The sequence below is a fragment of the Musca domestica genome, unplaced genomic scaffold (genome assembly GCF_030504385.1).
Source record: "Musca domestica strain aabys unplaced genomic scaffold, Musca_domestica.polishedcontigs.V.1.1 366, whole genome shotgun sequence".
Taxonomy (NCBI): Eukaryota; Metazoa; Arthropoda; class Insecta; order Diptera; family Muscidae; genus Musca; species Musca domestica.
In genome coordinates this window covers 199,623-225,737 of record NW_026712320.1, presented here as the reverse complement: position 1 = coordinate 225,737, position 26,115 = coordinate 199,623, and the positions used below count along the sequence as shown (strand labels likewise).

At 37.1% G+C, this 26,115-nt stretch overlaps 1 protein-coding gene across 4 annotated transcripts in view; it reads right to left on the bottom strand.

The window, feature by feature from the left end:
* LOC101891421 (rap guanine nucleotide exchange factor 2) overlaps positions 1-26,115 on the bottom strand; it is a 73,294-nt gene that overhangs the window by 16,900 nt on the left and 30,279 nt on the right. For all 4 annotated transcript variants that reach the window (XR_009342860.1, XM_059126084.1, XM_059126082.1 and 1 more), the window contains 2 exons: positions 23,165-23,365; positions 2,884-6,592 (listed from right to left, as the gene is read on the bottom strand). Coding sequence is in view for 3 of the 4 variants with exons in the window: in XM_059126084.1 (XP_058982067.1) it covers positions 2,884-6,592; positions 23,165-23,365 (3,910 nt within the window). In the remaining variant the exon portion in view is untranslated. The remainder of the gene's footprint in view (positions 1-2,883; positions 6,593-23,164; positions 23,366-26,115) is intronic.

The window sequence follows — 26,115 nt, the reverse complement described above, 5'->3', positions numbered from 1 at the left end:
GTGTGTGATACAGACTCGCACAATACACTGCGCCTCTTTTATTGCGCCTCCAAACCTACCCAACTCACTCCAGAAGATCTCTGGTTACAGCCCGTTAAGGTAGCTGAATTTTTAAAACTGGAGCTTGAACCAGACTAGCAGAATACAAAAATCCACATGTAGTACTGCAACAACAAAATCTAATGTTGGTGGAAGTATAGTTTTGTTCGAAGTTAAAAGAAGTTAAATTTTATTAGAGTTACAAATAAATTGGGTAGGGCAGGATACCAGAAAGAGTCCAGCTAACAATTTTTTCCGATGGCTCTGATGTCTGATTTTTGGTTGAGATTTTCTACCGTTCTACAATTAAATTGGGTAGGGGGATACCAGAAAGAGTCCAGCTAACATTTTTTTCCGAGGGCTCTGATGTCTGATTTTTGGTTGGGATTTTCTACCGTTTCTCCAAAAAAGTTATTTAGATGCGGCATTGGCATATACTGTGGGAACTATGGGAAGTACCATAGAAACGAACATCAAACGATTTCGGACAAATTTTTAGAAAAAATTAGACATTTTTCCAATAATTTTCCTAATTTCGAAAAAAAAGTATTTTTTTCCCGGTTTTCGGATAAAACAATCGAAAATATTCGTATTTCGAAAAAAAAAAAAAAATAGTAAATCTTTTCGGGTACCAGAAAGAGCCCAGGTAACATTTCCGAGGGCTCGTGTGGTCCAATTTTTTTTTTGTCGAGATTTTCTACCGTTCCTCCAGAAAAGTTATTTAGATTTATGACTCCGCGAACTATGGAGACGAACATCAAAAAATTTTGGACAAATTTTCCGATAATATTAGACTTTTTCAAAAAAATTTCTGAATTTCGAAAAAATATTGTTTTTTTCCGATTTTCGGATAAAACTATTGAAAATATTTATTTTTATCGATAGAAACGAATACCAAACGATTTCAGACAAATCTTCCGAAAATATGAGATTTTTTTAATTTCCGGAATTTCGGAAATTAGTGCATTTTTCCGATTTTCAAAAAAAAAAAAAAAAAAAACTATCAAAACATTCATATTTTTCCGAATTTTGGATCAAATACCCGAAAAGTTTCCGAATTTCGCATTAAACATCCGACCCGTTTCCGAATTTCATATCAAACATAATATATTTCGGCGATTTTCGGAAAAAACTGTGGAACAAGTTCCGATTTTTTTCGAGTTTCGGATCGAACATCCGAAAATTTTGGGAACATACAAAAATATTCACAATTTTCCTTTTACAAATTCGTCCCATAATCTCATGTACCTTTCTTTTTTTCTTTTTTTTGCAACCTCACACAATTTTTTTCCGAGTTCATTCCGAATTCGACATCAGAATCGGAGACTTGTGCTGAGTTATTTGTCGAATTCGGAAAAAATGGAATGATTGGAACCTTTGTGGGGGAGGTAATAGAAGGGATGGTCCGATCCATACAATCTTCACATGACATCTTGTGTTGGTAGAATTATTGAGATTTACTAAGTTCGGAAAGAATTGGATGCTTAATTCGCATTTTATGAAGGTTATGGTCATTCAAAATTTTATGGAGGAGGTACCAGAGGAATGGTTTGTTCTATCCTATCTTCATACAAGATATAGATTTGGTAGAAATATTGGGATATGGAAAATTTAAAAAAATTGGACCCTTATTTCACATTGTATAAGATTTATGGCTATTCGAAATGTTTACCCTTAGAGGGAGGTACAAGAAAAAGTAGATCGATATTATTAATCTTCGAACCTGAGCTAGCACCGATGCCGATAATAATATTTCAATGTACAAAATTTGTACCAAATCAGACACTTCCTTTTCGACTTCAAATGTCCTGAAAAGCATTTCTACCAAAGAGACACTGAGCCAAATGTCGTTATTTCTCTTCTGAATTTGGGTATTATATTCACATTCATGTTTGAGTTATTTTTCACAATGCCTATCGGAATTTTGATATTTTGTATTGGAGGAACCCGAAGAATTGAACCGAATCCGAACTCAGGAAACCTCTTCTCAAAAGAAACATTGTCTAAATTTGGAATATTTTCAAGGCCTGAGAAACTTCTAAACGATATTTGTGACTTCTCGAAATGTTGTGCCTTTGTTTGAGAGCTACCTGAGAGAATATCGATTGAAATGGCCCATATTAAAATGTTGGATACAATTAAGATGTTGGGGCAACCCACATTAACAATATGGCATCTCATGTTGCAACATCCTATAGGACGCCGTGCTACCGCCATTTTAGCTTGCTCAGTCTTGTTTTGTCTGTCACTCGAGTCTGACTCACTACATTTAACTTCTTCTTTCCTTTTAAATTAGTAGCTGTGAACGCTCATCATCCAATAAATCTTTACACCTTTAGTATTAACAAACATTGGCTTTTATTTCAAACTATAAAAGTACAACATAAGAATTCTCCTGCTTTATTTTTAGTTTTATTACTTTTTGAAAACTTTTACCAGTTGTGGGGGAGGTGGTACCAAAAATCTATGTGTCATTTTTATTTTTTTCCAAATTTATACCTCATCCAAAGGAGGGTTTGAAATTAAAATTCGAAATTTATTTAATTTTTAATCGGGATTCTTTGTGTTAAACATCTAAATCTCCAAAATCAAAACTTTTTGTAAGAAAACGTACGGGACTCTACTTTCAGTCGGGACCCTCTTCTCAGCATCAGATATTTCTAAAACTCCAAAATCAATTTTTTTTCTAAGAAAATTTAGGGGATTCTATATCAAATACCCTTCTCTGTATCAGATATATCTAAATCTCCAAAAAATCAAAGCTTTTCTAAGAAAACGTATGGGATTCTAAAATAAATACTCCGATTGAAAAAAAATCTCTTCTTTCCTTGTGTATTTACCTACCTGGCATTGAATTACTACTGCCGGGCGTCAGGCGTCGATGTGAGCAAGGACTGGGTGTCGGTGTCGAGGACGAAGCCAAGGCGGCCGCAACTGGCACTCCGGCTGCGTTGAAACCATGCAGATGGGTATTACTCAGCAATGGTATGTTGCCGGGCAGGGTAGCTGGTGGTCGGGGAAATGGTTGATGTGGTCGTATTTTGGTCGATTCGGAGAGTGAAAGTATTTTTCTCACTGCCTGTGGTGAGGCGGTACCAAATTTTGGGCAATTCGGATTTATGTTACGACGATTATCGCTGGTCGATGATGTAGAGGAGGTTGTCGAAAGGGTCGGCGACGAGGGATGACGCTTCCTCAAGGACAACGATGAATTTGGTGCCGACGATGAGTTCGAAGTGTGAGAATAAATACTCAATTGATCTCCGCCGGTACGTGAAGAGTTTCCCCCATGCTGCGATGAAGTGGAGGCGGTCGATGTATGGGCTGGTTCACATTCCAGTGAGAATTTATGGAGAATATCTTCATCATTGATGATTTTCAAATTATTCAAATAGGCCTTCACACGCCGCACCATTTGAGCCTCTTCGAACATTTTCTTGGGATTTGGGGCTGCGGTGGATTTCTTCCTCCGTTTTATGGTGGCATTCCCAGCATTGGCTGCAATCAATGTGGGTCCCTGATTGCTGCCACCCTGGGATGTAGACATTTGATTCAACGAAAACATGGCATTCGATGGTGATTGTCCCTTCAATTCCAAAATGGCCAACAGATCATAGGGCGATGAGCACATGTGCGAAAGCAACCGCACTTCCTTGGCAATCATACGTAACTTTTCAAAATTGATGAGATCTTCTATGATGGTATCATTACCCAAATGGATAAATGTCAGATCCTTGCGTACAATCGGATAAAATGGAATGATGGGATGTTGATTGAGCAATTCCGATGAAACCAATTGCCGGTATTTGGACATATTCCTTGAGGGATCCATGAGATCTTGTAAATCCGAAAACAATCGTTGATACTTCGAAGGCAATTTCTCCCAAGTTTGCCTCAGGCGATAGACGGCAGCATGGCCCAGGCCGGAGATAATGGCAAACATTGAATTGAAATTTCGACACTCCTTACAGTGGCGGGCAATTTTGATGAATTGTTTGACAATTTTCATGCGCCGCACAATGTTGTGTTCACTGCAAATTTCCGTGACCACCCAAAACATTTCCCGATTAACCAATTCGGAAAATTTACTCAACATCGGCACGCCGTATTTGGTTTTCAAATTGAAAAGATCATCAACATATTCGGTGGATTCAATTTGCCGGAAGGTGGAGAAATCCTGTAGGGTCAGTTGTATGGCCAATTCATAGGCATTGAGTTGAAGGAAGTGCACATTAGACTCCCGTACCAATTCCAGCGCCAATTCGTCGGGCACCAGGGTTTCGGATATGCCATTTGTTTTCAAATAATAACGTGAGGCGAATCCAATGCGTTCCGCCAAATTTTGCAATTGATCGGGCAGGCGCCTTTGTTTCACCATGCCACCCTCTCCCACACTGACCTCACACAGCGAAAAGTTTGAACTGGGATCGTGTATGCCGAATTCCTGCAGAGCCAACATAACCACTTCATGGGCTGTGGTCTCTTTGTTGATTAGCAAATATTTACAGGTTTGATCTGCCTTGAACACCTTGAGGACATGTTCTGGATAGTCTGGCACCAGACTTCCCGTGGTGGATACAGCCGATGGCCTATGGACCGAGGCAGAGAGATAACTGCCTGGATTTAGTGTCGATGTTGTCGAATTATCTTCATATTGCAGGGAGGTTAAATCGGGATTCGATTGAGACTGATAAAGTCTGCCACCACCGCCTCCATTGGGTCCAGATGATGAGGAAGCACTGCTGAGAGATCCCGATTTGTGTTTCTCCGAACAGGCCACATTTAGCAATGCATCGCTGGAATCATTTAAGTTTGAGGCCTGCAGCCCGGTAACATTTTTGTGCAATAAATTCATTTTGGCCAAGGCCTTTTGCAACCTCCTCTTAGGGGCCAAGGTCATAAAACCTCCACCCTTGGAATCGCCACCACCGCCACCACCACCATTACCCTGCATGGCATTGGGATCTTTCTTCCCGGAGGCATTGACTGACTGCAATAAATTGTTCATGAAATTTGAGGCCATGTTGCCGGAACTCTGTACCGGGGTACCAGGGCTGGGTAATCCTCTATCCGTTTGATCTTCACCTGCCGTCGAATGCAGCAACATATCCACCGAACTGAGGCGAACTATGTGCGCCCTATTTGCCGCTGCGGTCATGTCATCGCTTGTCGAATCGGCCCTTCCATGTAGCTTGGCCACATCATTGGCACATATCCTTCGAGGAGAACGCAATGATTTCGAACCCAATGCTGCCATATTCCCGTTGGCCGAGTTCATGCCACCACTGGCCGTCAGCTCCACAGCCTGCATCATTTCTTTGAAACCTAGCAGATTACTTTTTACAGTTATACTCAAATGGGTGGAGCCCATTAGAATTTCCAGGGCCCGTTTACTGGTCACATGTTCAAAACTTTGACCATTCACTTCATGTATCTGATCGCCACGTTTGAGACCCGCCTCCTGGGCCTTGGAATCCTTTTCCACATGCGAGATATAAATGCCACAGCCGCCTGTGGCCACACAAGCTCCACGCATTTCATAGCCTCCAATGATTTTGAAATTCAGCGATTCATCACGCGAGGATCGCGTTAAGGTGCAAGAACGATTACGGGCCTTGGCCGCACAGGCAATGTGTAGCAAACGCAGTTGGCTCAACAACTTTTTCCTCTCTAAACCGGCTTCGAAAATCTCCAAAAATTCCATCATTTCATGGTCGGCTTCAAAGTCCGTGAAATGATTGTTGACCCAAAGCAAAACGACACGGGTAACACGATCCCTTATCTCCTGGGCTGTGGCATGACTGGCAAATTTCGGTGCTGACTCCATGCCATTTACATCGGCCTCAAACCAATTCAGCAACTTTTGGGTAACTTCTTGAGAATTTTTAATAAAAATCCGATGGGTCAAGAGGAAATCTTCCACATAGAAAGGATCCGTCATGGAATTCTCCTCCACCAACTGTTGCAGCAAACGTTCAGGGGTGCCTCTGATCACCACATGGCCTCGCTTGGCATTTGCCCCCGAACCCTGGCCACCACCACCTGCTGCCGTACCATCATTGCTACCAATTTGCCGCAACTCTGTGACCATAACGACACGACCATCTTCATCCTCATGTCGCCGTGTATTCTCCTCTCCCTGATGCTGTATCCGATAGTAATCCGTTTGAGTGATACACACAAACTGACAATCATCACATTTCGTGCGCATCACGCCCTTGTGATAGAGTTTATCCATTGTGGGCAAAATGCCAAAGGAATCGCCCACCTGGAGCTCCTCACGTTCGCCATTGGCATGTTCAATTTCCACCACACCATTGATGAGTACTGACCATGAATCCAACTCTTCACCATCAGACATAACGACAGTGCCGGCTTTATCGACCACAGCAAAGACCATCACCGAACACAGGGCTCGGCGCACGGCCAGTGTAATGTTTGTAAAGGCCTTGAGGCCCTGTGTGAATTCGAGTAGAATTTCAACATCTTCTTCCGTCCGTTCAGAGGGATCTTTTTCCAAACAATCGCGAACAGCATCACGGACATTGAGGCTCTGGAAAATAGAAGAGAATGATTAGTAACATGGAGGTGACAAATTTGCAGATTCGACTATATCTAGACTACACCTTTTGGGTGATATGCAGCGTATGACGGTTTCATTGGCCGTTTGAAGGCCATAATTCTTGTCAAAGGTGACCAATTCGAGCAAATCTAAACTTATTCTAAAATTTCACGCTATTTCCGATATTTTTTGCTTTCATTCAATAAAATTTAAAAAATATGGCGTTTGACTTCGTTGCAGTTTTTTATCTCACCCTTTAATTCCTGGAGAAAACAACCCCCCGACGAAATCCAAGGAAGCGGATTTTTAATAAAGGAAAATATTTTGAAGAAGTAAAAAAACTGTAATTTCTGCCGGGCCAAACTTTGAATACCCTCCACCATTTGGAACGAGTTTAGCAATTCTCAAAGACAATAAAATCCGTTGAAAATTCTGTTAAAATCTTACAAAAACCGAATGCAGCTGTTATTTTACAACGACATGAACCTGCATAGGTAACTTTTGTCATAAGCCATTACAATATTCAGATGCGAAACTTAAAATAATCGGTGAATAATGTAGCTAAAATCATCTAAATACCGAATATAGGAAGGTACCATGGGGGTTATAAAACGTGGACCTGCACAGACAATTTTGTGGAATAGGCTGTAGTATCCATTACGAACTTCAAATACCAAATTTGAAAGAATTCCGGTGAAAAATGTCGCTAAAATCAACAAAGTACCGAATATCGGGAGGTACCGTTATATGGGGGCTATACGAAGACGTGAACCTGCACAGACAATCTTCTATCTTAGGCTGTAGTATCCATTATCAAATACCAAATTCGAAACAATTCCGGTGAATAATGTCGCTAAAATCAACAAAGTGCCGTATATCGGAAGGTACCGTTATATGGGGGCTATACGAAGACGTGGACCTGCACAGACAATTTTTTGTCATAAACTGTAGTATCCATTACCAACATCAAATACCAAATTCGAAACAATTCCGGTGATTAATGTCACTAAAATCAACAAAATGCCGAATATCGGGAGGTATCGTTATATGGGGGTATACGAAGACGTGAACCTACATGGTCTATTTTCTGTCATAGGCTGATCCATTACGAACTTCAAATACCAAATTTGAAAGAATTTCGGTGTATAAGGTCTCTAAAACATCAAAACACCGAATATCGAAAGGTACCCTTATATGGGGGCTATACGAAGACGTGGACCTGTATAGACAATTTTCTGTCTTAGGCTGTAGCACCCATTACGAACATCAAATAACAAATTTGAAACAATTCCGATGAATATTGTCGCAAAAATCATCAAAATACCGAATATCGGGAGGTCCGGTTATATGGGGGCTATACGAAGACGTGGACCTGCACAGACAATTTTCTATCTTAAGCTGTAGTATTCATTTCGAACTTCAAATACCAAATTTGAAAGAATTCCGATGTATAATGTCTATAAAATCATCAAAATACTGAATATCGGGAGGTACCCTTATATGGGGGTTATACGAAGACGTGGACCTGTATAGACAATTTTCTGTCTTAGGCTGTAGTATCCATTTCGAACTTCAAATACCAAATTTGAAAGAATTCCGGTGAATAATGTCTCTATAATCATAAAAATACCGAATATCGGGAGGTACTGTTATATGGCGGCTATACGAAGACGTGGACCTGCATATACAATTTTTTGTCATAGGCTGTAGTATCCATTTCGAACTTCAAATACCAAATTTGAAACAATTCGTGTGAAAAATGTCCTTAAAATCTTTAAAATATCGAATATCGGGGGGTATCGTTATATGGGGGCTATACGAAGACGTGGACCTGCGTACACAATTTTCTGTCTTAGGCTGTAGTATCCATTTCGAACGTCAAATACCAAATTTGAAACAATTCCGGTGAAAAAAGCCGCTAAAATCATCAAAATACCGAATATCGGGAGGTACCCTTATATGGGGGCTATACGAAGACGTGGACCTGTATAGACAATTTTCTGTCTTAGGCTGTAGTATCCATTGCGAACTTCAAATACCAAATTTGAAACAATTCCGATGAACAATGTCACTAAAATCAACAAAGTACCGAATATCGGGAGGTATCTTTATATTGGGGCTATACGTGGACCTGTATAGACAATTTTCTATCTTAGGCTGTAGTATCCATTTCGAACTTCAAATACCAAATTTGAAACAATTCCGGTAAATAATGTCGCTAAAATCAACAAAGTACCGAATATCGGGAGGTACCGTTATATGGGGGCTATACGAAGACGTGGACCTGTATAGACAATTTTCTGTCTTAGGCTGTAGTATCCATTTCGAACTTCAAATACCAAATTTGAAACAATTCCGATGAATATTATCGTAAAAATCATCAAAATACCGAATATCGGGAGGTCCGGTTATATGGGGGCTATACGAAGACGTGGACCTGCATATACAATTTTTTGTCATAGGCTGTAGTATCCATTTCGAACTTCAAATACCAAATTTGAAACAATTCGTGTGAAAATGTCCTTAAAATCTTTAAAATACCGAATATCGGGAGGTCCGGTTATATGGGGGCTATACGAAGACGTGGACCTGTATAGACAATTTTCTGTCTTAGGCTGTAGTATCCATTTCGAACTTCAAATACCAAATTTGAAACAATTCCGGTAAATAATGTCGCTAAAATCAACAAAGTACCGAATATCGGGAGATACCGTTATATGGGGGCTATACGAAGACGTGGACCACCTGCACAGACAGTTTTCTATCTTAGGCTGTAGTATCCATTTCGAACTTCAAACACCAAATTTAAAACGATTCCGGTTAATAATGTCGCTAAAATCAACAAAGTACCGAATATCGGGAGGTATCGTTATATGGGGGTTATGCGAAGACGTGGACCTGCACAGACAATTTTCTGTCTTAGGCTGTAGTATTCATTTCGAACTACAAATACGAAATTTGAAACAATTCCGATGAATATTGTCCCAAAAATCATCAAAATACCGAATATCGGGGGGTATCGTTATATGGGGGCTATACGAAGACGTGGACCTGCATACACAATTTTTTGTCATAGGCTGTAGTAACCATTACCAACATCAAATACCAAATTCGAAACAATTTCGGTAAAAAATTTCACTAAAATCAACAAAGTACCGAATATTGGGAGGTACCCTTATATGGGGGCTATACGAAGACGTGGACCTGTATAGACAATTTTCTGTTTTAGGCTGTAGTATTCATTTCGAACTTCAAATACCAAATTTGAAACAATTCTGATGAATATTGTCGTTAAAATCATCAAAATACCGAATATCGGGACGCCCGGTTATATGGGGGCTATACCAAAACGTGGCCCTACATGGCCCATTTTCAATACTAAAAGTCGTGCAGACATAATATACATTTGAGTAAAATTTTATCAATCTACTTCGATTCGTTCGGAAGGTGTAGGGATTTCCACAGACGAACGGACATCGATAAATCGACATAGAATTTTATGCTGATCAAGAATATATATATACTTTGTGGGGTCTAAAGGGAATATTTTGAGCTGTTACAAACGGAATGACAACCTTAATATACCCTCCATACTATGGTGGAGGCTATAATAAAATATCGGATCTTATGTGTACATATTTTGGCACTGTTAAGCAGCTGCCTATCACAACACATTCGTAGCGCAATTATTTGCCCTACAACAAATTGCGGTAATTTAACAAGCACGTTTCGGTAATGTTGTTATTTTTTATTATTTATATAACAAACAAGCTGGTGTATTAACCATTAACCAGTGGAGTTCGCTTATCGCCCCATTACAGATGCTGTGTAGATGGCACAACAGCCAAGCGAAACATTTTTGTAAAATATGCGATAAATTTTTGAAATTGCAACTCCAAAGACCTGAGGAGATAGCCGATGAGAGAAGTGCGGATATGTGAGGCATGAAGTTTATTTTCTTTGTCTTCTCTCGTACACTTCCTCTTATTTGTCTCCATGCTCCGATGTGAAGAAAATGACACACCAAAAAAAAACACATCAGCAACAATTTCCGAAAAAAGCAAATAGCAAAAAGCTTTGCAACGATGACGATGACTGTGGCCGATCAGCGGTACACATCATAAACGTCAGCAGCCGGGCAAACAGCGGATGGGTTGGTAGTCCTCATATCGTTGTGTTATAAATAAAATAACATAAAAATAATAATAACCATCTCATAATAATGCCGCCATTATTACGGGTTGTTGCTGTTGCCACTGCTGTCTCAGCATTAAAGAAGAAGGAGAAAAAAAAAACAACAACACACAAAAAGACCAACCAATCAACCAAGTCAGCCAGCCAACACAAGATTAACCTAAAGTGGGACAATGAACGTAACACAAAAACATTGTAACTGTGTATTAAACGTAGGTAGATAGCTAGGAATGGAGGTATATCGGATATATATGTGTGTGAAAAAAAAATTATGAAAACAAAACATTAAACCACGCACACAGGCTGTCATGTGAACGTCACACTTGGCCGTTTGAATGAATGAGTTCTCGGTCGCGCGGTCCAACCAAATAAAGCTTTTTTTTCCTACGGTGGCAATTGCTACAAAATCGAGCGTTTTTGTTATTAGATTGAATGAAATGAAGTTGTTGTTGTCTTCTATCTATGAACGAAGTACGATGTAAAGATATAGAAATCTATTAATTTAATGTTCGATATGGATGCAAGGTTACATGCACTCGAATCAAAAAAAAAAATCAATTTTTGTGTATTATGTCAGTAGGTGTGGAGAATAGTTCTAGGGGGAGTTGAAGGAAACTTCTAGAAGGGGGGGTGGAGATTATTTCTTAGAGGCGTAACAAAAACAAGAATCAGAGATCATGAATTTTTTAAGAAAAGCAATTTGAAATCTGTTATTTTTTTAAAGTCTTCTTAAGTTCATATCAGAGTTCCGAGAATTAAAAAAAAAAACAAAAAATTTTTTTTACGTTCTATAATAAGAAAAAATTAAGGGTATAACAAAATTGTTGAGATTTTAAAAAGTTCTCTTGAACATTATGTCAATAGGTGTGGATAAGAGTTCTTGATAGAGATGGAGAAAACTTCTAGAACGAACATTTAGAAGATGTTCCATCTGTTAGGCCAGGGGATACTACAACAACAATTACAGTGTCTTCCAGGCTAAAATATTCGCAAGATTTAAGAAAAAAATTTAGAAAAAATAATCATTTTAAATCTTATTTTTAAAAATATTTATGATTATATCAGAAGTCCGATATTTAAAAAAAAATATTTTTGAGGTTCTTTAATAAAAAATAATGAAAGGCTTAACATTTTTTTTTAATTTTAAAAAAATTCTAAGGAATATATTTTTAAGGACATACCAAAATAAAAGCATAACAGATCAATGTTTAAAAAAACAAGTCTTTAAATATGTATTTTTCATCTTTAAATTCATATCAGAGGTCCGACATTAAAAAAAATATTTTTTTTTGAGGTTCTATGTTAAGAAAAAAATCAAAGGCATAACAAAATTTTGGAGATTTTAAAAAAACTCTAAGAAAAATGTAAGGACATATTAGAGGTCCGGCACTTATTTCCGGAAATTTTCTGTCATAGAAGATAGATCCATTTCGAACTTCAAATACCAAATTTGAAACAATTCCGATGAATATTGTCGCTAAAATCATCAAAATACCGAATATCTGGTGGTACCGTTATATGGGTTCTATACCAAAACGTGGATCTACACGGACGGACATTGATAAATCGACATAGAATTTTATGCTGATCAAGAATATATATACTTTGTGGGGTCTTAAGTGTATATTTCGAGATGCTACAAACGGAATGACAACTTAATATACCCTCCATGCTATGGTGGAGGGTATAAAAATGGAAATTTTGTGTATTATGTCAGTAGTTGTGGAGAATAGTTCTAGATGGAGATTGAGGAGAAAATTGCTAGAAGAAGGTGGATAATACTTCTAAAATGCGTTCTAATTATGGGAGAAGTATTGGCCCGTAGAGGGATACAACAACAAATAATTTTTGAGGTATATTAAAAGAAAATCAAGGCTTTAACAAAATTTAGTGGATTTTAAAAAAAAATCCCAAAAAAATATTTTAAAGCACATACCAGAGATCCGGTCATTATTTCACAAGTTAAAAAGTATCTGTTTTGCCGAAAGATGAATATCCCAAGCTTGTGTCATTTAATTAATGTAAGTTTTGACTTACATTATGTTTATTCAAACTGTTGACGCTTTATGGAGGAGATACCGAAGGAGTGGATCGGATCCGATTTAACCACTTCTCATGTGGACTAACTCTGACATATGTATTATAACGTGCCCGATTTGGACGATATCGACCGACCTTCACTTGATATGAGATATGTGATATTTTTTGAAAATAATGAAATATTTGTGAGGTATCAGATACATATATTTGACCAAATCATTCCGCTTCATCTTATACTAATGAAAATACATGGATGTGCAAAATTTGAAGAAAACCAGACATCTTTTGTGAAAAATCTGATGTTTCGCACATTATGAGAGATATAAGCATTGCAACCCGTGGGAGAGTTGCCAGAAGGGGTAGGCCGATATCTATCATTTTCATACCGGAACTTGCGTTAGTAAAACTTTTGGTTGACATGTAATTTGCAGCGAATCTGATGCTTATTTCGCATTTTATGAGGGATATACTTATTCAAAATTTTGACATGTTGTGGGGGAGATACGATAAGTAGTCATCCGACATATGCCATCTACACACCCAGTTTTGTGTTGATATAAATATTGAGATATGTGAAATTTGAAGAGAATCTAAAGCTTATTTTACATTTTTTGAAAGATATATTCGGTCAAATTTTTGAGCCGTTATGGGGTAGATACAAGAAGGAAAAGTCCGATATATTTTACCTTCACACCAGGTGTTGTGTTAGTAAAAATATTGGAATGTGTGTAATTTCAAAGCAATCGGGTTCTTATTTCACATTTTGTAAAAGTTATAATTATTCCAAACTTTGGCGCTTTGTGGGGGAGGTACCAGAAGGAGTGGATCGATATATTCCATCTTCACATCAGACCTTGGGTTAATAAAAATATTGTGGTGTGTGTAATTTGAAGAGAACAGGATGTTTATTTCCGATTTTTTGTTCGTTTTGGTTATTCAACATTTTTTAGTCTTTGTGGGGGAGGTACCAGAAGCAATGGTCCGATCTCTACCATCTTTATAAAAAAAATATTGCGTTGATGGAAATATTAAGATGTGCCAAATCTGAATGGAATCGGATATTAATTTCGTGTTTTATGAGCTTCATGAATATTCATATTTTTGACCCTTTGCGGAGAAGGTACCAGAAGGAGTGGATCGAAATATTCCACCTTCACACCAGAACATGAATTATTAAAAAATATTGTGATGTGTGTAATTTGAAGACAATCAGACTCTTACATCACATTCTGTATGAGTTACAATTATTCCAAATTTCGACCCTATAGGGGGGAGGTACTTGATGGAGTGGACCGATATTGTCCATATTCGCACCTGACCTATAACAGATGCAGATATTGAGATTTGCAAAGTTGGAGCCAAATCGGATTATCCTTTCTCTTTCTGCGCAGTAAATTATTTTATTTGAAAATGTTGAACTTTTTTGGGGGGACGAGTCGGCCGATGTTGCCCATCTCCGAACTCGATCTAAGTTTGACAATTTAAGTCCGCCATGTTAATTCCACATACGTTCATCTCTTGCCATCCAGAGAAAATGCTATCTACGATACCTTGACAAATATAGAATGGGATTATGTTTCAACATTTGGCTATTAGTCCAACCGAAGCAAATCCTCTCTACGATCCCTTGGCAAATGCAATGATTGGCGTTGGACGTTGTAAAGACGATATTAAAGGAAAATGGAGAAAATACTGAGAAGTATCCGGCTGTTATTTCTGGCAGACGAGAGTATCCAATCTCTCACCCATTCGTCAAGCGTCTTAAATGCATGCAAAAAGGGTTCTGAAGTTTTTCTAAATATGAATTTTCTTGAAAATGGAAATAATTGAATAATTCTTTAATTTTCATTTCATACAAGTCCCTTGATATGAAATTTCCATTCCAGAGACTTCCTCCAAACATGAAATTTCTGAAATATCGGAAACAATTTAATAATTAATTTCTCTCTCCTCCAAATAACAGACTCAGAGTTGCAGTATTTCGTCAAGGGACTTGGAAGTATGAAATTTCCATTCCAGGGTGTTGCTCCAAACATGAAATTTCTTGAAAATGGAGATAATTGAATAATTCATTTCAGTTTGCTCCAGAGCACAGACTCAGAGTTGCATTTTTTCTCATCAAATCAACTTGAATGTATGAAATTTCCATTCCAGAGAGTTCCTCAAAAGATGAAATTTCTGAAATATCGGAAATAATTAATAAATGGTATTCCAAAACAAACAAAAAAATCACCAGCAACGTTACCTTCTAAATGTGGCAAAAGTTGGCATCTTACAAATTTGGTCTGGTGTCTGGAAGAACTGCTTTTTCTTTCGAAATTTATTGCGTGTCTCCCAAACAAAAAAAGCTAGATTTAAAGACTTAAATATCAAATTGGCAAACTGATGTTTCTATCTCGAAATGTGACTATGTTTTTATATGGCATGCGAATAAATTATACTGATGTGTACCGTACGATCTGTGGGGGTAGTACAAAATGAAATATTACCGTATTTAGAATGAGAATTTTACTAAATTAAACTGTTCTACAAAAGTGTTGGAAATAATTGCGAATTTCAAAAAAAAAAAAAAGAAACGGTAAAGAGGGAACAAAAGTCGAATGGGACCGACTTTATAATACCCTACACCACTATGCGTATTTAGTAGAGCTCCCGTGACAAAAAATTTATATTTGGAATTTATGTGAAGTAGATCATATCAACTATGAACCTTATTTGAAAGCGTATCGTGGCTTTAGAGTAGTCACAATTTGAGAATTATATCCAACTCTGAATCGATTTTCAACTGATATCACATTATTATAAACCTAAAATCGGATGAAGATGTGTATCGAAGGCATATAAAAATTTGGACCGATCTCGATAAAATTTGGCAGAGGAATTTTCGAGCAGTATCTGATGCACGGTATCAAATATCATGGTTATGGAGTGCATATTACGCATGTGAGGAACTTAAACCCCAAATCGGACGAAACATATATATGGAGCTTTAGCTATATCTGAACCGATTTTCACAATATTTAAATTACTTGTTTCTAGGATGAATTCAGTCGGAATTGTCCGTTGATTTTGGTTGATATTAGCCATTTGGTGCACAATAAACCTTATATCTGATAAAGATATATATGGGAACTATATCTAAGTCTGATCCGATCTCGATAAAATTTGACAGAGGTTTTTTTGAGCTCCATAAGTTATCTGGTACCAAATATCAATATTGTGGAGGGTGTGAGGGACTTAAAATTCTGTACGGTTTGGGCTAATAGTATACATTTGAGGCATAATAAAAGGCAAATCCGACGAAGATAGATATGGGAGATATATCCAAATCTGAACCGATCTCGATCTAAAATTTGGCATAGACATTTCTGAGCTGTTTTTTATATAGTTCTCCAAATATCGTTGTTACGGAGTGCATATTACGGCTTCGGAAGGCAAAAATAACCAATCGGATGAACAATATATATGTGGGAGCTATAGCTATATCTGAACCGATTTCCACCAAATTTGAGACACTTGTTTTTAGGCTCAATATGGTTGTACGTACCAAATTCTGTACCATTTGGGATAATAGTATACATTTGGTGCATAATAAAAGGCAAATCGGACGAAGATATATATGGAAGCTATATTCAAATCTGAACCGATCACGATAAAATTTTGGCAAAGGCATTTCTGAGCTAAATTCGATATATTTTCCCAAATATCGTTGTTACGGAGTACATATTACGGCTGTGGAGAGCAAAATTAACAAATCGGATGAACAATATATATGTGAGAGCTATAGCTATATCTGAACCGATTTCCACCAAATTTGAGACACATATTTTTAGGCTCAATATGATTGTACGTGCCAAATTCTGTACCATTTGGGCTAATAGTATACATTTGGGGCATAATAAAAGGCAAATCGGACGAAGATATATATGGAAGCTATATCCAAATCTGAAACGATCTCTATAAAATTTCGCAAAGGCATTTCTGAGCTATATTTTATATAGTTCCCCAAATATCGTTGTTACGGAGTGCATATTACGGCTGTGGAGGGCAAAAATAACAAATCGGATAAACAATATATATGTGGGAGCTATAGCTATATCTGAACCGATTTCCACCAAATTTGAGACACTTGTTTTTAGGCTCAATATGGTTGTACGTGCCAAATTTTGTACCATTTGGGCAAATAGTATAAATTTGGGTAATAATAAAATTCAAATCGGACGAAGATATCTATGGGAGATATATCCAAATCTGAACCGATCTCGATAAAATTTTGGCATAGACATTTGTGAGCTGTATTTTATATAGTTCTCTAAATATCGTTGTTACGGAGTGCATATTACGGCTGTGGAGGGCAAAAATAACAAATCGGTGAACAATATATATGGGAGCTATGGCTATATCGGAACCAATTTCCACCGAATTTGACACACTTGTTTTTAAGCTCAATATGGTTGTACGTTGTAAATTCTATCCGATTTGGCTTAATATTACACATTTGGTGCACGATAAAAAGAAAATCGGACGAAGATATACAGGGTGAGATGAAAAACTTCAACCAACTTCAGACTGCTATCATTTCTAAGCCACTCGTCCGACAGCTGTTAAAATTATTCCAGTGACAGCTTGTTATATTTTTTACAAGCGCACAGAAACATTTTGGTGAGAATTTTCCAGATACAAAGTTATTCGTAATGGAATTCAAGCGTGATAGTGTGATTTCTGGTGTGTCTGGAGTATTTTGGAAAGCAAGGCTGGCACTAAAAAATACCAAAGTGTCGATCACCTCACGCAAGTGCTACGCCGGGAATGGGCCAAAATACCGCAGAGCAACATTCGGGCAGCGTGTGACGGTTTCATGGGTCGTTTGAAGGCCATAATTCATGCCAAATTCTAAAATTTGATAAATTATGGTATTTCCGACATTTTTTGCTTTCATTCAATAAAATTAAAAAAAAATGTATAAATTATGGTATTTGGCTTTGTTGCGGTTTTTTTATCTGACCCTGTATATGGGAGCTTTATCTAAATTTTGACCGATTATCTCCAATTTGAAAAGGGGTCGTCCTTGGGCCAAACAATTGTTTTGTGCAAAATATCAACTCAATCGGGCAATAAATATAACCTGTACTTTATTTACAAACAAGTAAAAAAACATTAAGTTCGGCCGGGCCAAACTTTTAATACCCTCCACCTTAGGGTAAAAGAAACATTAGAAGAAATGTGGCAAAAACCATTAAAATGCCGAATATCGGGAGGTACCGTTATATGGGGGCTACACCAAAACGTGGACCTATAATTACAATATTTCGCCACACGAACTAGGACCCATTATGACCCACAAATACCAATTTTTAGACAAATCAGTGAAAAAAATGTGGCAAAAACCATCAAAATTCCGAATATCGGGAGGTACCGTTATATGGGGGCTATACCAAATCATGGACCCATACATGCAATGTTTCGCCACCGGAGCTGGAACCCATTATGACCAACAAATACCAATTTTCAGACAAATCCGTGCAAAAGTGTGGCAAAAACCATCAAAATACCGAATACCGGGAGGTACCGTTATATGGGGGCTATACCAAATCATGGACCCATACATGCAATGTTTCGCCACCGGAGCTGGAACCCATTATGACCAACAAATACCAATTTTTAGACAAATCCGTGAATAAATGTGGCAAAAAAAAAATAAAATACCGAATATAGGAAGGTACCTTTATATGGGGGCTATACCACAACGTGGACCTATACATGCAATGTTTTGCCACACGCTCAGGGACCCGTTATGACCTACAAAAACCCATTTTCCAGACAAATCCGTGAAAAAATGTGGCATAAATCATCAAAATACCGAATATTGGGAGGTACCGTTATATGGGGACTATACCAGAACGTGGACCGATATATCTCATTTTCAATACCAACCATCCTAGACACAATGCAAATAGCTCTGCTAAATTTTGGCGCTCTACGTCAGATAATGTGGGCTGTATCGTGATTTCAACAGACAGACAGACAGACAGACGGACATCGTTAAATCGACTTAGAATTTTATGCTGATTATGAATATATATACTTTATGGGGTCTAAGACGAATATTTAAGGATGTTACAAACGGAATGACAAAGTTAATATACCCTCCTTTCCAAGGTGGAGGGTATAAAAATCGGTTCCTTTGGAGAACTTTTCGAGGTGAAAGGGCGTGTTAATTCAGGATCGCAAGAAAAAATTCAAATTTTCATTCAATTTCAAATTTCTTTCCTAAAATGAATTTATTTTTTTATTTCTTCCCCTCATTTCCCCAAAAATTAATATCTTCCGAAAGTTTTTTTTTATTTTTATTTTTGTAACCACATCTTGGGAGTTCAACGCCTTTGATTTATGGTCATATGCCAGGCCAGCATAACCTGAATAACCTTTTTGTCCTCTTGACTGCCTATTTTATTAGTACCGCTAGGAAAATACAAAAGAAAAATAATAAAATTAAAAATCATGGCATTTGACTTTGTTGCGTTTTTTTTTTATCTGGGAGCCATATCTAAATTTTGACTGATTATCTCAAATTTGACCTGTACTTTATTTACAAAAATCGGTTCCTTTGGAGAACATTTCGAGGTGAAAGGGCGTATTAATTCAGGATCGCAATCGTATTTATTTTTTTTATTTCTTCCCCTCATTTCCCCAAAAAAATAATATCTTCCGAAAGTTTTTTATTTATTTTTATTTTTGTAACCACATCTTGGGAGTTCAACGCCTTTGATTTATGGTCATGCAGCCACCAGCATAACCTGAATAACCCTTTTGTCCTCTTGACTGCCTATTTTATTAGTACCGCTAGGAAAATACAAACGAAAAAACCCACAGCGCGATTGTTTTGCTGCTTTGTTTGTTAAATTGTCATTTTTTTCTCAGAGCGCGTCGAATGGGTTTGTTTATTTTTTTCCTATTTGCTTTTTATTAGCGCGGTTATTTTTTTTTGTGCGCTTTATTGTTTTGCGGTCCGGTATTCAATTGACGAGACGTTAGGTCGCGGTCACCATTGTGTTTGTTGTGTGTGCGGTTGTTTGGCTCTCTGTCTGTGTGTCTAAAACGTTTAAACTTTCTATTTTACCTTTTTGTTTGTCAAGCTTATTTAAATTAGTTTAACATCGACAGCGTTTAGTTTTCGTGTTGTTTTGGCCGAAGAGACGCTGGTAGGCAGCAGGGGAGCAGAGGGGTGGTCAACGTCATTATTTTTTGTGGATCTGTATTTCTCCCCAGTTTTGAATGCATGCAGACTATCAAAGTCTCTTTTTATTTTATTTTATTACTATGCCCTAGTGACAGCAGCAGCAGCAGTGCGGCCAGCTACTTGTTTTGTAGACAAAATAGCGTCAAATATTCTTGGGTGTGTAAAAATCGGTGATAGAAGCGAAAAGTCAGGGGGGACAAGAGAAGGTGTGAGAGAGAGAGAGAGAGAGAGAGCGAGGGAGTGGTGGCCAGACACCGGTTGTGCCACCACATTCAACAATAGAAAATAAAAACAACAATAGATTGTCGGACGTTCTAAATTATTTTTTCATTGAAAATGCAATTTATTTGTTGTCTTTGTTGTTGTTATTTTGTTGTATTTTCTTGTAATTGTTACTAAAGTGACAATTTAGACAATGATATATTCTTAAATGCTCAAATTAAATAATTAAGTCTTTAAGAACAAATTCTATTGTTTCAATTAGTTGGAGGGGGAAATATTACAATGAGGCTGGATAAGAAATGGGAGGGGATGCGAGGTCAATTAAAAAAAATTATAATCACACAAAAACTTCCACGATTTTAAGTCGTATGGTACCTTAGGAAAATTATTTAAAAAACACGTTAAGAAGTTTTGCGGACAGATGCATACCATCAGCCAATGATCGATTATTGCGAGATGAAAAAACTGCAACCAACTTCAGACTGTTGTCATTTCTAAGCCACTCGTCGGACAGCTGTTAAAATTATTCCAGTGACAGCTCATTATATTGTTTACAAGCGTACAAAAGCATTTTAGTGAGAATTTGCCCGGAAAAAAGTTATTCGTGATGGAATTCAAGCGTGATAGTGTAATTTCTTTATATTTGGCTGGAAAACCACAAGTGGCTATCGTTAGAACACTCCTGCATATAAATGTGAATAAATATTTTGTGTCTCGTACCGTCGCTCGTTACCCGTTACCGTGGTAGCGTAGCCCGACATCAAGGAAGTGGAGGGAAGAGAACAGCAGAAATGGTTCGACAATTAAAGAAGCGAATTGATCGAAACCAGCGGCCGAATAATGGCTCGTGAGCTGAACATATCGCAATTTTCCATTCGGCAAATATTGAAAAATGAGCTCGGGGTCCGGCCATTGAAATTCCAAAAACTACCAGAACCTACACCGCAACGGAAAGAAAATAAACTCAAAAGAGCAAAAAAGTTGCTTCGCTTCGCTTGGCCGAAAGTGGTGAACTGCCGAACTTGGTTTGGTTTAGTAAAGAAGCGACTTGATCGAAACCCACTTCGCAGTGGCCGACGAGCTGAAATGGCTCGTGAGCTGAACATATCGCAATATTCCATTCGCAAATATTGAAAAAATGAGCTCGGGGTTAAGCCATTGAAATTCCAAAAACGGCCAGAACCTACACCGCAACAGAAAGAAAATAGACTTAAAAGAGCTAAAGAGTTGCTTCGCTTGGCCGAAAGTGGTGAACTGCCGAATTTGGTTTTCTCCGTTCTCCGATGAGAAAACACTCGTTGTTCAGCAGTTTGTAAAAAAAAATGTTCGTGTTTTTATTTGCCAAAGAGGTCAGCTAAAAATGTGCACCTTCAGTTGGCCACCAGAACTCATGCACCGGCCATGGTGATGGTGTGGGTCGCCATAACAGCCGATGGTCGCTCTCCGCTCGAATTAATCGACCCTGGCACCAGAATAAATGCCGAATATTATCTCGAAAATATTCTGGAGGGTGTATTAAAGCCTTGGGCGGCAAGCAAACATTTTGGTCGCAGACCTTGGACATTCCAACAGGACTCAGCATCATTGCACTCAGCACGCGCCACCCAAGAATGGTTATAAAATGAATTTCATCGCTTCATTTCCAACGCAAAATGGCCACCAAAATATTTTTGGATATATTCGGATACCAATCCGTTGGGCTATTGCATCTGGAGTATTTTGAAAAGCAAGTTTGGCACTAAAATACTATCAAAGTGTCGATCATCTCAAGCAAGCGCTTCGCCGGGAATGGACCAAAATACCGCAGAGCAACATTGGGGCAGCGTATGACGGTTTCATTGGCCGTTTGAAGGCCATATTGCGTGCCAAAAATGACCAATTCGAACAAATCTAAACTTATTCTAAAATTTGATGATATTTCCGACATTTTTGCTTTCATTCAATAAAATTTAAAAAAAAATCGGAAAATTATGGCGTTGACTTTGTTGCTGTTTTTTTTTATCTCACCCTGTATACATTCTCCAACCAGGGTATAAAAAACTCACCACCTAACATCTGGCATGACCTCAAAAATATGTCCTCGTATCCAGCATAAGGCCAGAAAAAAGCAAATACTTTTTTTTTGATGTCGCCCGAATAGGAGTGAGCAGGTTTTCCTCGTTCTTGAGTGGGAGCAAAATTCGTTCAAAATCAAGTAGATCCTATTCTTGCTAAGCACTCTTTTAGTTTTTGACATACCGTTTTTGTATTTCTATATATACCTATTATTTCTTCCCTCCTCCTTCCCCATGGATGGCAGAAAGCTTTCTCAGAGTCTTATGAACCAAAATGCCGAAGTTCATTTAAACTGGTTCACAATTGCAGCTAATATTGGCAGATAAACAGAAACCATCAAAAACTCTCACTTACTCTCCCTTTGCTCTTTCACTCTCTCTCCCTCTCCTACTTATAAATTTTTATATTTGTTGTATTCTGAAACGAATACGAATTTTTACTAGAGGATTCCTTACTCCTTACTGAAAACTGAAATACCTATTATATTTCCTAAAAAACACTCAGATTATAATAACAATTGCCACATCAAAACAAGGACCCATGTCCAGAATTCTTTGCAGGAAGCTACCCTGGAATCCTAGGAGTCCAAATGCTAAATTTCATAAAAATCGGTTAACAATTGCAGCCGCTATCATCAAAATAATAGAAATTGACAAAAACATTGAATTTTCACTCTCTCTCGGTCTCTTTTACCCTCTCTCTCACATACTCCCACTCTCGCTCTCTCTCATTCTCTCTTACACATATTTAGGAATACCCCTTATTTTATGACTTAAATTATTTATTAAATTAAAAGTTATTGTTCTACTTACGTCCATAGATTCGGCCAAATCTTCTTCATCGGAATCGACGGTGGACTCCACCAAACCGGAGAAATCAATCTCCTCACCATCCAGTGATGAACCGTAAACGGATGCCATGGTATCACTGCCACTGTATGCTGAACTTGTATCACTTGAATGTGAACCACGATTGCATTTTTGATGCAATTCTGGCCTAGAGGGTGGTTGATACTGTGTAACACCATTCGACAACACAACACAGCACGGCGGGCAACCAAAAAACAAAATCGAGCAGCAAATTTGTAGTGGCATTGTCGTCATCATCAACAGCAGCAGCAGCAGCAGCGTCGGCGTCAACGTCGTCAACATAGTTAATTGAAAGAAGAAAATTCACAAAAAAAGAGGAAATTAAATTAATATTTACAAAAAAAATATATATAATGTAGGTATGTATGTATGTAAAAATGATATGTCTGTAGGTATAATACGTGTTATAGTTGCAATAAAGCGAAAAATACATGTGTAATTCCGACTAGCATTCTTTTGTCGTTGTTATTGTTGCTACTGCTTTTTTACCATTTCCCCAACCATGAATTGGATGGCATGATAGCCATGAAAGAAAATAAAAAAAAATGCCTCAGAGAAATGTGTGAAATTCAATCCAAACATTATACCACTCAGACACCACAGCACTAGGCAAGAGCCAGCCTGCCAGCCAACGACAGTAGGGTCGGGCAAAGCATGTGCCCGCCCAGACAGTAAGCTCTTCATAAAGGTAACATTCTTTTTTTTAATTTTGGAATTATTTGCATAATTCTGTTTTTAAGGGAGTTTTGAAGGACGTATACTTTTGTGCCTATTACTCTCAATCGAAATGTCGTAAAGGTCAAAAATGTAAAATACACCTTTTTGATGGGTGTAAACCTTAAACATCGTGTCCATAAATTATCATAAATTGTTAGAATTGATGTGTAAAATATTTGGTACGATTTTGGTATAAATGTCAAAAACGTCAATTTGATGGATGTAAACTTGTAAAAAACTATTTTAGACATGTAAAAAATATTTAAAATGTCAAAGCTTGTCAAAAAAATGAAAATGTACATAAAAGTACACTTTTGTCACAAATGTCAAAAACGTCAAATACTATTGTTTTGTGGTTGTAAACCTCAGGAAACATGTCACATATAAAATTAAGTTACAAAACGGTTGTAAGTCATAAAGTTGTCAATGTCAAAAACGTATTATACCACTTTTTCGTGGGTGTAAACCTCACACTTCGTGCCCAATACTAGATTTGGTACCAAACAATCACAATTTAAGAAAATTTGTAAGAAAATTAGTTAGTACGATTTTGGTACAAATGTCAAAAATGTAATTTTAATGGTTGTAAACTTGTAAAAAAAGGATTTTGGACATGGCAAAAAGGATTTAAACATCCGACATATGTCAAAAATGAAATTTACCATTAAAATACATTTTTGTTGCAAATGTCAAAAACGTCAAAAACTGTTGTTTTGTGGTTGTAAACCTCGGGAAACATGTCATACATAAAATTAAGTTACAATTTTTTGTATGTCATAAAGTAGTATATGTCAAAAACGTATTATACCAATTATTCGTGGGTGTAAACTTCACACATCATGTCCAATACTGGATTTGGTACCAAACAATCACAATTTAAAAAAAAATTGTGTGAAAATTAGTTAGTACGATTTTGGTACACATGTCAAAAACGTAATTTTAGTGATTGTAAATCTGTAAAAAACTATTTTAGACATGTAAAAGTGATTTATAAAGTCCAAATTGGCCAAAAGGCTAAAATTACCATAAAAGTACACTTTGGTTACAAATGTCAAAAACGTCAAATACCGTTGTTTGTGGTTGTAAACCTCAGGAAACCATTCCTACACAAAATGAAGTTAAAAAATTCTCACATGTAATAATGTAGCAAACGTCAAAAACGTATTATACCACTTTTAGGTGGGTGTTAACCTCGTACGTCATGTCCAATATTGGATTTGGTACCAAAGTATAAAAATTTAAGAAAATTGGTAAGAAAATTAGTTAGTACGATTTTGGTACAAATGTCAAAAACGTAATTTTATTGATTGTAAACCTGTAAAAAACTATTTTAGACAAGTAAAAACTATTTAAAAAGCCAAAATATGTCCAAAAACGAAAGTTAATATAAAAGTACACTTTTGTTACAAATGACAAAAAAAGTCAAACTATGTTGTTTAGTGGTTGTAAACCTCTGGGAAAATGTTCGACACAAAATTAAGTTAAAATTGTCAAATGTAATAATGTAGCAAACGTCAAAAACGTATTATATCACTTGTTCGTAGGTGTAAACCTCATTCATCATCTACAATACGGGATTTGATACGAAACTATCAAAATTTAACAAAATTTGTTAGAAAATTAGTTGTTACGATATCGGTACAAATGTCAAAAATGTAATTTTAGTGGTTGTAAACCTGTAAAAAACTATTTGAGACATGTAAAAATGATTTGAAAAGTCAAAATTGGCCAAAAAACTAACATTAACATAAAAGTACATTTTTGGGTACATATGTCAAAAATGTCAAATTGTGTTTTTTGTGGTTGTAAACCTAAAGAAACATCTCTATTGCAAAATTCAGCTAGAAATTTGTGTTTTGTCATCAAGTAGTAAATGTCTAAAACGTATTATACACCTTATTTCGGGGGTGTAAACATTAATTATCATGATCTACAATTTGGATTCGGTTTCAAATGGGATTTATGGGATAAATTTGTACTTTTTGGGTGTAAATTGGTAATGAATATATTTGGGTGCAAATGTATAAAATGTCAAAAACTACGTTTTGATGGTTGTAAACCTTTAAAATGGGGATTTAACTCAAATTTAGCTCCATAACGGAATTTAAGATGCTAAATTGGATATATACGATTTATGCCAAACCATGCGCATGAAAAAATTTCAAAAACGTAACTTC